This window comes from Pinus tabuliformis, chromosome 1_2, assembly GCF_031772625.1.
Source record: "Pinus tabuliformis cultivar Carrire ecotype Pingquan chromosome 1_2, CPIR1, whole genome shotgun sequence".
Lineage (NCBI taxonomy): Eukaryota > Viridiplantae > Streptophyta > Pinopsida > Pinales > Pinaceae > Pinus > Pinus tabuliformis.
The window spans coordinates 534,399,749-534,418,723 of NC_142298.1; the positions used below are offsets into that span (position 1 = coordinate 534,399,749).

At 35.1% G+C, this 18,975-nt stretch overlaps 1 protein-coding gene across 1 annotated transcript; it reads left to right on the top strand.

Moving 5' to 3' along the window:
* The first annotated feature begins 10,211 nt into the window (after nucleotides 1–10,211).
* LOC149206696 (histone H4-like) lies at nucleotides 10,212–10,733 on the top strand. The gene has a single exon (XM_089393779.1). The coding sequence runs from the start codon at nucleotides 10,239–10,241 to the stop codon at nucleotides 10,548–10,550; it is 312 nt and encodes a 103-aa protein (XP_089249905.1). The 5' UTR covers nucleotides 10,212–10,238; the 3' UTR covers nucleotides 10,551–10,733.
* Nucleotides 10,734–18,975: the final 8,242 nt, after the last annotated feature.

Sequence of the window (18,975 nt, forward strand, 5' to 3'; positions counted from 1 at the left end):
CTAGGTCATCATCAAAAACAATAATGGCATGGATGATGATGATGATTACAACAATGTCGATAGAAATTACATTAATGATGATGATGGGGATGATAAAAATGACAATAACGATGATAATGGTGGTGATGATGATCATCATCGATCATCTCTCAAAAATAGAGTTGTTATTTCTCTTACATATATCAATGTGTCCTAAACAACCCTTTTCTAGCACTTATCACATTTTTGGGGTTGATGATATTTCTTACAACATCTACAATTATGAACAATTGCAAACAATGTCCATAATGATGATGATGATGGCATGAATGGTGATTATGATGATAATGTAATGATGGCAATAACAATGACAAGGATGATGGTGATGATGATGACAATGATTATGATAATGAGAATGACCTTACAATCTTATGGATTCGTGAACAATTACTAGTTTCAATACCATCTTTTGGATACGTATTACTATCATACTTTTTAGATTTTCTGTCTTTCTTGAGGTATCTTACTATAATGGTGTTGTCAACACTAGAAAGATATCTTGTTGTAATGGTGGTTCTAATGTTAGCACTAGCAAAGCTTTTGTTAAATTTTGGTTAAAAAAAAACCAATTTATGCAATTATTTTGACAATCTATGTAAAAAAGTAAATAACATCCAATTATTTTGACTGTAGTCCCGTTGATTATCATGAATTCACCAGTCTGAAGACCATCTTCTACATACATATTATTATTAAACTTTTTGCATTATATCCCTCTTATATCTTGTTGTAATGGCAGTATTAGCACTAGAAAATATCTTGTTGTAATGGTGATGTTAGTATTAGCACCAAAAAAATCACTAAATTTTGGTAAAAAAAAGTTTATCATTTATTTATTTTTAATTTGGGAAATTTTTGTTTTTAATTCTATTTTTATGCAGTAATATTTTTTTTGGTTGAATTTTGGTAGTAACTAGTTTTTGGTCTAATCATATGTATTAACCATGTTCTTTATGCTACAAGTCTAATTGTTGGGACAAAATTGCTCTTTCAAATAAGTTGCAAAAAGCATATAAATGGCACACTCCATCCATTGCAAGTCCTAACCTAATACTGCGAGGTTCATCCTTGAATTTTCTTGGCCATTTTTCCTCTATATGTTTCATTGCTTTGGAGTCCATAGGAATTTGCATGAATCCATCTTTACTCCTATTCTTTGCATGCCAATCCATCAATTGCGCAAGAGATTTACAACGAAACATCCGTTGTAGTCTAGGAATAATTGGCATGTGTCGTAAAACCTTATTTGGAACTGTAGAACCTTGTACATCCGTACGATATCTTTTCTCTTTGCAAACAGGGCATTCTTCATTGTCTTTATATTCATCTCTATATAAGATGCAATCATTTTTACATGCATGAATTTTCTTATATATTTCAATCCCCAACTTGACTAACAATTGATGCGCTTCTCTACAAGTTGATGGCAACACATTATCTTCAGGGAATATTTTATCCTTTAGAGCCCTGCAAGTTTTTTTTTCAAACCTACATGTTAGAAATGTCATTTATAACGTTGTTTATATACCATAATGTAAAATCCACCTCAAATTAAATTAAATGAAGTTAGTACTTATATTCTAATTGAGGACACAAATTGACAGTGCAAAACTAGAAAAATAATTCAAATAATTACTTTAGTAAGGTAGTGAAGCTCTTGTCTGACCAACCAAATAATGACTTGATTTCCAATAATATTAATGTGCATGAAAGCTTGGATGTTCTACTTGCACCCGATTTGAACACCACTGTCTTTGCTGCTTGCTTAATTGATGCATTGATGTTGATATCATCATAATTATGTTGGCGGTAGTTTCCCTCTATATCAGCATCATCATTATTATGCATAGGATCATCACCCTCATCATTGTTTCCATCCCCAAAGAAACTTGTGAGCATTTCGTTCAATCCTTCTTCATGCATTACATTTTCATCGACATCTCTACTCTGAGTAGTGGATGGCATGTCATCAATGTATGCTAATTTCATCAATTCCTCAAAATTTTCACGTGGTAGTGCTCTCTTCAATGCTTCTCTTCTTCTCCTAGTATGGTTTAAAGGATGAATTGGATCATCTCGTTGAATTCTTAATGGTCTAGTTGGATCTTGATCATTAATAGGTGTATCATCAGCATCGTTTACCTATAATTAAATGCAACCATTATTTAATGTTAGATAGCAATTACTATATAGAACATGGATCCATTTCAAAGATATACACAATAAATTACTCAACAAAACAACATTATACATATATACAATAAATTAAAAATATTATTTTTGAACACATTATTTTAAAAACAAGCCACATTAATTTCATATTCTTAGATTTTCTACCTTAGGAACATCCAAAAACAACAATTGTCTCAAATTATTCATCTATGCATGTAGTATCATCATGACCAACCTCTTGTTCATTATGTTGATTTTCTATTTCATTTACAAACTCCATTGTCATATCCTCTTCCACCCATTTCTTTTTGCGTGATTTAATTGTATGGCGTAGGCCACGTCCATATGCAGGTATTTGTATTGGTCTATCAAAATGATTAAACTCCTCATTTGTTCTGATTCCGTTGCCAACCTAAAATAATTGATACATGCATTATTTTTTCCAAGGTTAGAGATTAGACTATATGATGTACTTATATCGTCCATTAATTTATAAATGAACTTATTTATAACACCCACAAAGTATAACAATTGTATCAAAGTATTCATTCCATGTATTATCATCATGACTAACCTCTTGTTCATTGCCACCAATTTCTATTGTATTTGTAGACTCAATTGTCATATCTTCTTCCACCCACTTTCTCATGCGATGTGCTTTAACAGTATGGTGTCCACCCTTGTGTGCATATTTTGGTTGTTTTACAGTAAAAGGGTTCAACTTTGTATTTGTTGAAAACACATTTTCCACCTAAAAGAATCAACGACATGCATTATTTTTTTTCAAGTTTGAATAATAAACTATATAAATTACTAGGTTTAGGAAAACAAGGATCAGGAATTAAATTTCATTTTATTATATTTCATAACTTAATGTAATATTCAAGTACCTGATGCCCTAAATCATGTTGTGTGTCTTCATTGGAAATAAATTCATTTGTTTCCATGGCCTCTCCTAGCACCTGCAATACACAACAATGATAACAATTTTTATTAAAGTCATCTATGGAATTGTTATAGTCTTATTTCTTATTCCATTGTTTCAACCATTCTATTTTTCATGTTAGGTATTTGCATTTTCAATTATGAAATTCTCCACCATTGTTGTGACACTCTTATGATAATGATTGAACCCGAGTTGAAGTCTTAACTTTTCATGCAGATCTACACTTCTGATTATTAGGGTCATATCTATTGAATTTTGGATACTAGTTTTTAACATGGATATCAAGTTGCTTATCTAGTTTGAATGTACATTAGGAACATAGCGTTGTTTGAATCCTATGGAGATTTCAATATTTAGCGAACATTAGATGTTGAACATATTATACTGCCATGTCATACATGTGAAGCATATTTAATATATGTTAGATGATCTAAATTACACCTTTGCATTAATATTAAAACACAAATAATATTTTTTTCTTATTGGAAAAAAAAACACTATGGCATTTCCAACCTAAGTCAATAATGACTAAAAGAATTATTGCATAAATAAATAAATCCTAAAATGATGCCTAAGTGATCTATTCCTCCCAAAGAGACAGGACTAAAGTATAAATGGTACAACTATGGGCACTACAATGTAAACAACACATGTTCAAACCTTTACAGGGGTAGAGCCTTTATGCACTGTGCATGAGGGAAGGTGTTTGATATATTATAGTTGGTTTCCCTTCATCACCAAAGTGGATTAGGTTATGAGTGGATTGGAAAAGCAACCCTTATTTGTTCCTTTTAGTTTTTGAGAAATCTCAAGTTCAACTAGTGCTAGTAAATGGTTTCAAAGATGTTTGCTAGGGTTTTTCAACAAGGTCACTAGATCCCAATGTAACATAGATACTTCATATTTGTTGAAAAGTAAAACCCCCACATAGCACTGAATAGATCATTAATGACTACCTAGAGAACTTAGACTAAATTAATCGTGGAAGTAAAAATTACAACCAAATTAATCATGAAAGTAAGAACTACAATTGAAAAAAAACACACTTGGTAATATACTAGAATTCATCCTCGCCAAATCCAAAGTTGATGAATAATATGTTAAATCTTTAATTGGTTGTTGAGTTAATAGATAGCTAAAAGTATTAACTATTTAATAAATACATAGAAAATATAAATATTAGAAAAAACGTATAATTAACTAGTTATAGAAGTATAACTAACTAATTATAAATATATAAATATATAAATATATATATATATATATATATATATATATATATATATATATATATATATATATATATATATATATATATTATATGTATATATATAAATATAAAAAGAATTATAAAATTAGTTGTTAAGTTAATAGTTCTTTAAAAAATAAATATAAAAGAATTTTAAAATTGGTTGTTAAGTTAATAGTTCTTTAAAAAAAAATTAGAGATGATGAATATATATATATATATATATATATATATATATATATATATATATATATATATATATATATATATATATATATATATATATATATATATTTATTTATTTAATTATTTGATTTATTTATTTCATGTGTAATTGTTAATTGGAGATAATGAATATGTATATATATTTATTTATGTATTTATGACATATTATTGTAATTTCAAGAAATAAATATAGATGGCCAATAAATAGATTATTGTTTTTTGGCTTGCCCTAACTACACTGGAACCTGAACCTATGGCCCTCATTTCCATGTTCAATGGGCTGACCATAGACCGTTCACTCCAGAAAACCCCGATCCGCTCCAGAAAACCCCGATTTCGAATAGGAAAGAAGGCGGAAGGAGGGGAATTGGGAGGATAACCCGAAAAAGAGGCGGTGGGAATGAAAAAAAGGCCAGTGCTGGAACCTATGGATCTCACTCCCATGTTTGATGTGCTGATCATAGATCATTCGCACAAGAAAACCCCGATTCGCTCCAGAAAACCTCGTAGATCATTCGTGCCAGGAAACCTCGATTCGCTCCAGAAAACCTCGATTTCGAATAGGAAAAAAGGCGGAAGGAGGGGAATTGGGAGGATAACCAGAAAAAACACGGTGGGAACGAAAAAGGGCTAGCGTTGGAACCTATGGATCTCCTCCATCTTCAATATGCTGACCATAGAACATTCGCTCTCGGAAAACCCTGATTTGGAATAGGAAAAAAGGTGGAAGGAGGGGACTTGGGAGGATTACCAAAAATAGAAAAGGACGTGATGGGAACGAAAAAGGGCCAGCAATACCAGATCATCGTTAGATTGAAGCTATTGAAGCTATTGGTGGCAGGAGAGAAGGAAAGTGCACGGGTCAGGGAGGCAGTGGGACAAATCTGTGTGGCTTATAAAGACGCAGCACAGAGGTTAGTTGATCCATTTGAACTTACCCTCACCAACTTTGACATTGTCCGCGTTGTTTATACACATTATGTGAACAACTGATGGAATCCCCTAAACTTTCTGTGCTTAGAGTTATTTTTCAGTATTGTTAATGAATGGATTATTACAAGCCCTAACTCTCTATTGCTAGATTAGCATTATTTTATCCTAGGGCAGAGGAATTGTAGACATTCTGTTAGCTAGCCACTTCTAACATAAGAAATTTGTGATTATCTGAGACAGTTATTGTATCCTTTAACATTGGAAAATACCTTGGAACCTTTTGCCTCCCATTAGACATAGTTACTGGTTGGTTCTTTAGGCTTTGTCTCTAGAAAATCTGTCACAGCTGGCATCATATAGTGAAGGTCAAGCACCTGGGGAATGTAGTGAGGAGAAGCTTAGTTCTAAATGATGTTTAGCAAAGTCAAATCTCACTAGTTAATGGTGAAGCTCAAGAAGGTGAATTGAGTGATCCCAAAACTAGCGAAGGATTTCATGACTCTGTATATCAAAGAAAGGATCATTATGAACTTGCTTCAATGGCTGAAACTCAGGATGTTGAAGAAACTATATTTCAAAAGCAAAATGATGGCTCTCCTGATGCAGTTTGCATGAAAGTGAGAAATCCTGAATAGGTAGATATGTCCAACGAACTTCAAGGAACATATGAGAACATTCAAGCTTTAGAGGATGAAGTGCATCAAGACAACTTTTCAGACAATGGAAATGAGTTTTATAACCTCAATGAGTTGTATGGTTCAACTCCTAAAAAGGAGGAAGATATAATTGAGAAGATCACCAAGAATGTTCAAATTCCCTTAACAGATGGTGATCAAGTAGAACATGGATCTTACAATGTAGCTCTGGAAAAGAATGCAGTTGAAGATGAAGCATATCAAGAAAGCATTAGTATTGTTGATGGCATAACTGATGCAAGTCCAATTAAAAAAAAATGTTTGATATGGACAACCATGGAAAACATGAGGGATTCATTGCCCATGACAAAATTGAGGGAAAAGAGGATGACGAGGAAGAACAATCTATACAGAACGGAGCTGAAGAGACACAACCCAGCTACTAATGATTTGTTGCAATAATTCTAGAACAAATTAAATGAGCGAAGCTTCCAGATAATAATGATATGTTCCCTTGTTCAGGTATAACTAATTCTATTCTTGAAACAGAAGCAGACATTTCAATCGATTTTGTAGACTGCAAGAATGTGTTCTCTCATCAAGATATGTATGATTTTGTTCAAGATAAAAGATGGATTGTCTCAGTAATGATAGTACTGATGTGTTGTTCCCTCTGATGTAATGACTGGTTAGAAATTTTGTAGGTTTTTTTACATGACTCTCGCCACAGGAAGTCTCTCGCTCTAAATCTTTATTGTTCTTAAGGGACCTTGTTATTGCTCTCAGTTACAGTCTCCCATCTCTTGTATACTACATTGTACACTGTTCATCCATTCATCAATGATCACATTGACATATAGACATTGTTCCTTTGCGACATAGTAGGCTTCACTGCACATATGTGTCTCACTATCCTCTGTATATATATAGATGTGTCTTTGGCTCTACACAGTTCATATGGCTCACGATGTATAAGACTTTGTTCCTCTGCATTATGTATAAAATTAACACACAGGTTGACTAACACGTTCCTCTATAACAAAGTCAGTTTGAATGAATCTACATTGCTTCTCTGCGACATATGTTGGCACTGATGCATAGTTAATATGGAATCGATACTCCATATATATGTAATCTAACCAATAGCATCAAATGGTATCATCTTATATGACCATGGAAATAACTCCTAATGAAGACTGTAATCTTACAGAGACCAGCATAAATAAACATGTTGAATTTAAGATCCATAAGGCACTGTTCAGTATCTTTTAAGTGACAAGACACCATTGTTGAGAATTCGATGTTTATATGTAATCTAACCAATAGCATCAAATGGCATCATCTTATATGACCATGGAAAGAACTCCTAATGAAGACTGTAATCTTACAGAGACCAGCATAAATAAACTCGTTGAATTTAAGATCCACAAGGCACTATTGAGTTTCTTTTTAAGTGACATAGAGATCAGTGGTAAGATCGAGTCTGACACCAACGACGCATTTGTGAGAGGTTCCTAGCCATGTAGTGAAGAAAAACTCCTTGCTACCTCGTGTTGTATGCCCAAATCTGATGGCTTTCATACAAATCCATAAAGAAATCAATGAGTTATTTTGCCATAGTGAAGGATATATATACACGCACACACACATGCTGACTGGGAATGTGAAGAAGGCATGCCATTAATCAATGAGGAGAATGATCCATCGAAAGAAGCTGGAAAATTGAATCCGTCCTAAGAGTATAGAGGACCCCATAAGCACTGTGTGAACCCACAAACTGAGCACTACTTCCTCGCCAAAGGCATCTGCATTTTTGGAGAATCTCTTCACCCCCCATTTTTGTCTCTTAGAGCAAGAGGATTAATGGGTTTTCTTGTTTGATAAGACTTTTCACTTCTACAATCCTTTTTTAGTCTAATTCCTTATAGTTCTAGGAGATTATCTTCATTATTTACTATGAGATTTGACCCCCCATGAACAAGGGGAGGGCTGGTTCATTTTCAAGTTGTTTTTGTCCCTTTGGAGAAGGAAACATCCATTCTTTGTTGAATCCCTAATTATACGTCCTTGTCTACTCAATCCTTCATCAAATATTTGTTTGATTCCCTTCCAGCTTTCTTAGAAACACAACGTTTTCCTTTCTCTTGTTCACATTCCTCTTCATATCTTTCATCCATAAAACTTGCTAGAAAGGGTCCCTGGTTCGTTTGCTGAGTTTTGGGAGAGATAAATACTTCTTCCTCTTCTGATTCAAGTTCTTCCTCATTTCATTCCTAGGTTGGAATATTGTCTAATAGTGGCATCTCCTCATTTTCTTTTCCATGGTTTTTTTTTAATGAATTCATATAAGTTATCTTGGATGATGACATCTTGAATTTCTCCTTCTTTAACATGCTCTAGAGTCTCATATCGGTTACCAAGTTGGGATGGATTCTTACTTTTACTTGAGGAAGAAGATTGAGCTCCTTTAGGGGAAATGGTCTTTTTGGGGGATTGGGGGGGAGGTGTGGGTGGCAGAATTTTATTCCCCCACTATTTTTCTCTTGGCCTCTAGCTGCTACATTTTGATCACTTGCTCTTCTTCTCTGGTTTTTTCCATTGATCTCCCTCTTTTCCTAGTTCTGTTGCTCCTCAAATTGTTTACACTTCCTCACAAAATGCCCATATTCATGGTAGAGTTTGTTTTCACAAGGCAATAGGTCATAATCCATCTCTTGGATGAAGGGATAATTATCTAAGGATAAAAGAACAATGGAAGGAAAACCTTTATTGAGAGCCACTTCAACGCAAATTGAGCATAGGCAAGCATTCCTTTACATTGTTTAACTTGATATATATAGTTTCCCAACACATTCCCAATAGATTTGAAGGTTCCATTGTTCCAACAATGATGAGGGAGATAAAGAAACTTAACCCAATCTGAAACAATTGAGGGAACACCATTCTATGAATTAAAGTTTGGAATCTAACGATCCAAGTATAAACCTCGAGTGCCCAAGAAGTATGGACAATTGTAGACTATTAGATCTACCTTATTTTCAAAGAGGAAGATGAAAAATCCATAGCCACAAAATGAGACAGAGAGTTGGCCTTTAATGAGAGGCTTCCAATTTTTGTCGATCCATGAATTTAGTGATTTGGGGGAGGGCCAAATGCCCTTAAACTAGCCAACCAGCCCCTATTTGCCAGTTTGAGATTCACCAAATGCGATTGAGCAATGTGCACTAATATCTTGGGAATTTCTTCAAGCTTTTTGACAAATTGATTGAGCTTAGCCCAATAATCTTGTGAATTGCCCAAAACTAACACATTGAAAGTTGCAATGTCAAGATGCCCTACCAAGCTTGAAGCCAAAAAAAAGTCATATTTGCAACAAATATTTAACAAAGCAACAAACCTTAACACTGAAAGTGCAAATAAATTCCAAAATTAAAATAATTAAAATTTAAACATCACACTTCTTTTGCTCAATCATTCATATTCAACGTTAGGATTGCATAATCCTAAAGCGCATATATATATATATATATATATATATATATATATATATATATATATATAACATTTCCTCCTAAAAAGTCACAAGCTCAAAACCAAAAAAAATAGAATATGTATGTCTTTATAAATTTTTAACTGTGATGTTAAAATTAGATAATGATAATAATAATATATTTAAGGTTATATGATTTTTTCACTACTATTAATTAGTAACCAATATTAATTAGTAATAAGTATAAGAAAGAAACTTTGCCCAGCAATCGGTCGTTGAGTTAGATTTTACCTTTCTTCATAATAAAGAAAGTCCGCCGAGCAATGGTGTCTTTTCATTGATCCTTGCCCTGGTTGGGTTGATCCGCGTGTGGGTGTGTTTGTGACGTCGATGGGCTCTTGCGAATCTGACGGCTGAGATTCATTTGGCGCCAAAGTCATAGGAATTTGAATTTTCAGGTGGATGCGTGAGGTGAGCGGGAAGATTTCAAAGCATTACATTGAATTGAATCTGTTGTTGAAGAAGAGGTAAAGAAGAAAAACAGGAAAGATGTCTGGTCGCGGAAAAGGAGGGAAGGGTTTGGGAAAGGGAGGAGCAAAGAGGCACCGTAAGGTGTTGAGGGATAACATTCAGGGTATCACAAAGCCTGCCATCAGACGGCTGGCTAGGAGAGGCGGAGTCAAGCGCATAAGCGGTCTCATCTATGAAGAGACGAGGGGAGTTCTCAAGATCTTTCTCGAGAATGTTATCAGGGATGCCGTCACCTACACTGAACACGCCCGGAGGAAGACAGTGACCGCCATGGATGTCGTTTACTCCTTGAAGAGGCAGGGCAGGACCCTCTACGGCTTCGGCGGTTGATTGAATCAATTCTTCAAATGGATTCATCAACTAAGTCTGTTGATTTCTTTCCTTCTTTCTTTTATGGTGTCTCTTGACACCGCCCCCTCGCGTTTCTGGAATTTGTTTCCTCGTCTGTGAAGAATGCGGAGCAATTAGGGTAAAATGAGCGAAACAATATTTTCTGTTATGTTTTGTGTAGGAATTAAGAATGCTAAGAATGCTAAGCTGTTAAGTTTTAATTTGGTCGTTTTCTTGCATTTGTTTTTTGATCCTATGCTTTGTTGGCCTCTTATTCAAGGAGTTTATATCATAATAAGATCCGTGGGAATCCTTCAGATGATCATTTGCTTAGTCTGAGAAATCACATTGAAGAACAAACGATATTAAATGGTGTCTCTTGACACCGCCCCCTCGCGTTTCTGGAATTTGTTTCCTCGTCTGTGAAGAATGCGGAGCAATTAGGGTAAAATGAGCGAAACAATATTTTCTGTTATGTTTTGTGTAGGAATTAAGAATGCTAAGAATGCTAAGCTGTTAAATTTTAATTTGGTCGTTTTCTTGCATTTGTTTTTTGATCCTATGCTTTGTTGGCCTCTTATTCAAGGAGTTTATATCATAATAAGATCCGTGGGAATCCTTCAAATGATCATTTGCTTAGTCTGAGAAATCACATTGAAGAACAAACGATATTAAAGGTCTTTAAATATAGATGTGTTACGGTATTGATGTTGCAATTCCACGGCTTATCTGATCATGTTATTCGGGCCATTTTTGGAGCTGGATACCTGTTTCGAGGGTTTATAGGCTACATATGGGCCATTGTGCCTCATTTAATAATTTTATCGGCCTCTCTTTGTACCTTTTGGGACAATTGCTAGTATATCTTACCTCATTTTATGGTTAACATTGTATAACAAAAACATGCGTTGTGTTATGTAATTAATACTAACATGTAATATTGATTTTTTTTGTCAGAATGCTATAGGTAATGATTGCCAAGACGATGATCCAAATTATGTTCAACATATATCACGAGATGATGAGGATGAGGATGAGGATGATGGTGGTGAAGGAGGAGATGATGATAGTTGCGGTGTTGGTGATGATGTGGATCAGAGTAATGAGGATGGTCAAGATGATCATGAGGATGATCTTGGTGGTGGTAGCTAGGGATGCACATGCATTGTTTTTTATGAAGAAATTATTGTGTAGAATGACATTGTTATGTTTAGATGGGTGTTGTGAATTTACCCTATATCAATGAGACATTTTGATTTTGTAATCATACGACGAGTTTGATTTATGTATGTTGTTAATTTATCGTAGAATAATGATATTAATGAAATATTTTGATTTGTTAATCATATTTGAATTTTAGTTGTTTTGATTAAAAATAATACTGATTTTATTAGTATTATGTTGCTATTTTATACATGTTTTGAAAATTGTTAATGACACATTGTTATTTTTTTGGATGGATGTTGTCAATTTCTCTTAAATTTCTTTACAAATGATTTTGAATTGTGATATCTGCTTTAATGATATTTAGAAACTATCATATATTTCACTATGAATCTATAAAGGAGGTTATATATGTAAAGAAAAATATACTCTATATAAGAAGTCAAATGCGGATGTAACCATGGATGCAAAATTGAAAGTAAAATTGGATGTTAAACTAGGAATTAATACAAAATGCAAACAATTGACATACAAAGTGTTTTAAATTAGAAGTGAAAAATTGTGCAATAGTTGACACAAAGAAGGGAACAAAACATGGCATACAAAAGGATATCAAATTGGGCAAAAACAAGGACACATAAATGGGCACCAAATTAGATGCAAAAAAAGACAACAACTAGATGTAAAATAAGATGCAAAGTTGAGTGTTAAAAAGAAGCAAAAAACGTTACAAATTAATATGCCAAATGATGATGCAAATAATGGTGTAAATTTGGGATGCAAACTTGGGCGCAAAAAAGGAAAAAAAAAGATGTAAGAAAAGACATAAAACAAGATGCAAAATGGGGTTGAAAAAAGGTGAAACCAAGGATGCCATATTGGATGTAAAAAATGATTCCTAATCAAATGCAAATTTAGGCTCAAACTCAGACACAAAATTATATGCAAATGTGGACACAAAATGAGGCAAAAAAAGATGCAAATTTGGATGGTGAAAATGATGTAAAACTAGATACCAAAAAAATGCAAAATTGGATGAAAAAGTGGGTGTAAATAATGGTGCAACATTGGACACAAGTAGACACAAAAAATAGTGCAAAAAGGGGCATAAAATAGCTTAAAATTGGATGCAAAACTTGGTGCAAAAACAAATACAAAAGTAGACGTAAAAAATGGCTCTAAATTGAATGTACCATTAGACACAAAATAAGATGCAAAGGTGGACACAACACATGACTCAACATAAGATGCAAATATAAATGCAAATTTGGATGCTCAAAATGATGTAACATTAGATGCAAGAGATGGTGTAAAACATGATGCAAAATTGGATGAAACAAATGATGCAAAATATGGTGCAAAATGAGATAGGAAAAATGGAGACAAATCAAACGTAAATGTGGATGTAAAAAATGGTCCAAAAAAAGATGCAAAAATGGGCACAAAAATGGATGCAAAATTTGGTGCTAAATCAAATTCAACAGATGGTGCAAAGATAGGCACCAAAGCTGGTGCAAAAATAGAAGCAAAAACTAGTGTAAGCCTAGATACAAAATCTGGCGTAAGACTAGATGCAAAAACTGACACAAAATGGATGCATAAAAAGACGTTAAATTGGATTCAAAATACAGTGTAAACTTGATGCAAATGATGGCGCAAAAGTGGAAGCAAAGAATGACACAAAATAGGAAGCAAAAGAGAATGAAAAATAGATGCAAAAAATGACACAAAACTAGAAGCAAAACCTGTCATAAAATAAGATGCAAATATTGGTTCAAAATTTGACGCAAAAAGTGATGCATAGTTTGGTGTAAAAAATGATGCAAAATCTAGCATGAAAAAGGATGCAAAATCAGGTGCAAAAAAGGACGCTTTAAAAATTGTACAATAGAGGCAGATTTAGCGCCAGGTTGCTCATCACAATTACAAAAAAATTGCACTAAAATCTGGCGCTAAATCTGGCGCAAATCGCTGGTTTTGTTGTAGTGAATGGTCAACATCTGAAGAATAAATTAAATTATAAATCTGGAAGGTATAGTGAAAAGAATTTGATAATACTGATTCACCCCCCCCCCCCTCTCAGTATTATTTACAACAATGGGTATCAGAGCAGGTCCTTCCAAAGAAGCTTGATCGCTTGAAGGAAGATCCATCATCATGAGCAACTACGAGAGAGAAGCATCGATCAGGCCACCAATTTTTGATGGGACCAACTTCGTCTATTGGAAGGTAAGAGTCACAGCATATCTTCAATCTCTTGGTATAGAAGTCTGGGATATCATATATACAGGGTACACTTTTCCATCCACAACTCCTACAGATTCGGCTGGTAAGAATTAATATGAAACAAATGCAGAGGCTGTAAATACTCTATTGGGATGTCTATCTCAATCAGAATTTGTCAAAGTTATGCAGTACAAATCCGCAAAAGAAATATGGGATAAGATTGTTTTGAGCTATGAAGGAGATGAACTGGTAAAACGAGCAAAACTTCAAACCCTCAGAATTCAGTATGAAAATCTCAGAATGCACAATGATGAAAGTGTGGCTAACTATTTCCTTCGTGTAGATGAGATTGTTAATTGTATGAAAAACTTGAGTGAAGAAATAAAAGAGGTTGTTGTGGTTGAAAAGGTTCTAAGATCTTTGTCCCCTATGTTTGAATCTAAAGTTTCTGCAATAGAAGAAAAAGAGAAGCTACGAAACCTTACCATGTCACAACTGCATAGAATTCTGACTGCTTACAAAATGAGGAAAGGATGACCATCAGACAGAAGAGAAGTTACATTCAAGGCTTCAGGCAAAGGAGATTACTATGAGTCAGGACATCTATCAAAAGAAGACGAAGAATCAAATTTTGTCAAGAACCTTCAATGGGGTGCTGGAAGATTCAGAGGTAAGTTACCTTTCAAATGCTTTGCTTGTGGAAGAGTCGGTCACTATGCTGCAAAGTGTCCTCATAAAGATAAGCTTGATAAAGGTAAGGAACCTGTCAGATGGAACAAGAAACAGAATGTAAATAAGAAAAGCTATTACACTCATGAAGACAGTGATGGACTTTCAAATAGTGATGAAGATGAACAAGGTTATAATTATAAAATTTTAATGGCTTTTGAAGATGATGATTTTGTGGATGCTATAGATGAAGAAGGTCTTTATGAAGAGATTTCTAGACTCAAAATATGTTTAGAAGAGAAGAATGTGATCATAGATACTCTTCAATTCCAACTTGCTGAAAAGGAAAAACTTCATGAAAAGTTAGAATGTGAAATTGTTGGTCTTAGAAAAGAGATAGAGAAAAAAAAAGCTCTTAATGTTAGATTTGTTAAAGGATCTGAAACTCTAGATGAGATTATCAATGTGCAGCGTTCCCCACTAATCAAGACAGGTTTGGGATATAATGAAGAAGCATCTCAAGCGCAGAAACCATCCACCTCTGAAAGTTATCTTGACAGCAAGGAGGAGTGAGCAAAGGTCAAATAGAAATCACCAGGTAAATCAGGGACAATTTACCTCAAGAATGAGCAAAGACCACCAGGTAAATTAGGGGCAATCCACCTTAAGGATGAACAGAAGCTACAATCAGCCACAGGTAAAATCTTCCCAATTTTCCTCAAGAATGGATTTCAGTAGAAACTACAATCGGTTGGTTGGTAGATTTGATAATCACAGGAGTTTCTTCAATGGCCAATGTTTCTTTTGTCATAACTTTGGCCACAAAGCAGCCCAATGTGTTGCCTATAAGACAATCATGACTAGAGAAGCTCAAAAACAAAGGAGTATGACTGGGATCGTGAAAAGAACCTACAATAACTTTTCTGCTCTTGAAAACGAAATAGAATGCTCTATTTGTAACAACTTCGGTCATGAAGATTCTGAATGCAGGAGTAGGTTTCGGCAGACAACTCAGAAGGAGAAAGCCTCATGTGTCAAAACATGGAGAATGAAGGAACCACAACCAGAGAGATGTGGTATAGATTTATATGCGGAAGGGCAAGAAAATCAATGGTACATTGACAATGGCTGTTCGAAACACATGACGTGTGATAAAGAAAAACTTTAGTCATATAGTGCCTTAGAGAAGGAGAAGAAGGTCTCTTTTGGAAATGACACCCCTGCTCTCATAAAAGGTAAAGGTTCTGTTCAGTTGAAAGAAAGGGTCAAAGCTGGAAATGTCATGTATGTTGATGGCTTAAAGCATAATCTATTAAGTTTCAGTCAGATGTGTGATCAAGGAACTGAGGTAATATTTCGATCAAATGGATGTAGTGTTCGTGATCTTGATACAGGAAAAACAGTGATCAAAGGCGTAAGAACTCCAAATAATTTATACATATTCAAAGAAGGGCAACATCAATGCTATCTAAGAAAGAATGATGAACACTGGCTATGGCACAGAAGATTGGGGCATCTTAGCTTCTCACAGATAAGGAAAGCTTCCAAATACCAGGCAATTCGTGGTCTTCCAGACATCAGAATTCCAGACAATACAATATGCAAATCATGTCAGTTGGGTAAGCAAACCAGAACTAACTTCCCTGAGAAGGAAGGATCAGCTAGTAGGCCACTTGAACTTGTCCATACTGATGTATGTGGTCCATCTAGGAAAAGGTCACCTTGAGGAGAAGAATACTTTATATTATTCATTGATGACTTTTCCAGGATGTGTTGGATAGGACTTATGAAGCACAAAGGCGAAGCCTTTGAAAAGTTCAAATCATTCAAAGCCTTGGTGGAGAACGAATCAGATCACATAATCAAATGCCTCAGGTCCGATTGAGGTGGGGAGTTTACCTCGAATGAATTTTTCAACTTTTGTGAAGAACATGGAATAAGAAGGGAATTCTCTACAGCTAGGACTCCTCAGCAAAATGGAGTAGTGGAAAGGATGAACAGAACGGTTCAACAAATGGCCTGTGTTATGCTTGATGAGTCTGGAACTCCCGCAACCTTCTGGGGTGAAGCCGCATTTGCTGCAGTTGTTATTCTCAACAAGACAAATATCCGGGTGAACAACATTCAAACTCCTCATGAGCTCTGGTATGGTGAGACTCCTTCGGTAAAACATTTCCAAATTTTTGGAAGCAAATGCTATATTAAAAATAATGATGAAAATCTTGGCAAGTTTGAACGTAGAGCAGATGAAGGCATTCTCCTTGGTTATTCTCCTCACAGCAAAGCATACAAATGTTACAATAATTGGCTTGGAAGAATTGTCGATAACATTGATGTAGTGGTGGATGAAAAGGAAAACAATCCCAGGCAAGTAAGATCTGAAGACTTTGAAGATGATGAGGACTATCCATCAACATCAAATCAGATTCATGATGAAGAAGAAACCCATGAGGCACCAGAGGAAAAGATAAGGATAGAAGAAAAGACTCCTTCCAGGTATGTTCAAAAGAATCATCCAGAATCTCAAATTTTGGGGCAAAAGGAGGCAGGGATACAAACAAGAAGAACAATTGCAGAAGCTTCAAGCTATTTGGCATTACTCTCCTCCACTGAACCAAAAAATGTAAGAGAGGCATGCAAAGATGAATGCTGGTTCAAGGCAATGGATGAAGAACTTGAGCAGATCGAAAAGAACAACACTTGGGAGTTGGTTCCTAGACCAAAAGATAAGAATGTCATAGGGACAAAATGGATCTTCAAAAACAAGTTGAATGAAAATGGGGAAGTAATTAGAAACAATGCCAGACTTGTTTGTAAAGGGTGTGCTCAACAAGAAGGAATAGACTTTGAAGAAACTTTTGCTCCCGTTGCTAGACTTGAGGCCATCAAAATGTTCCTTGCTCTCTCTAGCTTTCAGAAGTTCAAAGTATTTCAAATGGATGTGAAATAAACCTTTCTGAATGGAGACTTAGAAGAAGAAGTGTACATTGAGCAACTAGATGGTTTCATCCTTGGGAATGATCCAAATCTTATATGCAGACTAAAAAAGGCTCTCTATGGACTTAAACAGGCTCCAAGGGCTTGGTACTATCACTTGGACAAATACCTTCATCAACAAGGTTTCTCAAAAGGATCAGCAGATAGCAATCTTTATATAAAAATTGAAAATGACAAATTGCTAATACTTGTTGTGTATGTAGATGATATTATCTTTGGCAGTAATGAAGAAGCTATGAGTCAAAACTTTGCCTCGATGATGCAGAAAGAATTCTAAATGTCATTGCTTGGAGAGCTGACATATTTTCCTGGTCTACAAATCCAACAAAATGAAGGCAGTATCTTTTTATCTCAAACCAAGTACCTCAAGCAGATCTTGAAGAAATACGACATGGAAGATTCGAAACCAGTATGTACCCCTATGGTTACAGGATGTAGCCTCAGTGCAAATGATGAATCAGCAGCAGTGCATCAACCAACCTATAGATCCATGATTCGAAGTCTGCTTTATTTAACAGGTACCCGACCAGACATCATGCATGCAGTGGGAATAGTTGGAAGATTTCAGGCAAATCCAAAGGAAACTCATCTTCAGGCAGTTAAGAGAATCTTCAAGTACCTTCAAGGAACTCAAAACTATGGCTTATGGTATCCTAGAGATACAGATCTCACACTTCATGCTTATACAGATGCAGATTGGGCCGGAAGCGTGGATGACAGAAAAAGCACTAGTGGTGGTGCATTCTTCATGGGTTCCAGATTAGTATCTTGGTTCAGCAAGAAACAGAGTTCAATAGCATTATCCACAACTAAAGCAGAGTATGTGGCTGTTGCATCTTGTTGCAGACAACTTCTTTGGATGATGCAAACTTTGCAGGACTTTCAAATCACTTGTACTCCACCTATCTCCATCCTATGTGATAATACAAGTGCTATCAGCATTTCAAAGAACCTAGTGATGCATTCAAAGACCAAGCATATACCTAACAAATATCATTTTCTTCGGGAACAAGTGCTTGAACAAAAGGTCAAGTTGGAGTATGTTCCCTCTAAGGAACAAGTTGCTGATATACTCACCAAACCGCTGCCCAGGGAGACCTTTGAATACCTCAGGCAAAAGCTGGGGGTAGTTGATGCATCATCTTGCTGTTGAATCTTGTCTGTTTCAGAGAGCGTTGGTAGCACGCAAGTTTCATATGGGGTATACGTGTACACTCGCTGGTTTATGGATTGGTCAAAGACCAAATGGCATAGGTTCAGGGGGAGCATATATTCTTCTAATAATGCATTGTTGGCATTATTGTAGAAGATCTTGGAGGAGCAAGTATAGAAGGAGAACATGGATGCTGATCAGAATATTGCTGCTAAT

Excerpts from the sequence above, each read along its gene's own strand:
- LOC149206696 (XM_089393779.1), top strand. The coding sequence starts at position 10,239 with ATGTCTGGTCGCGGAAAAGGAGGGAAGGGTTTGGGAAAGGGAGGAGCA.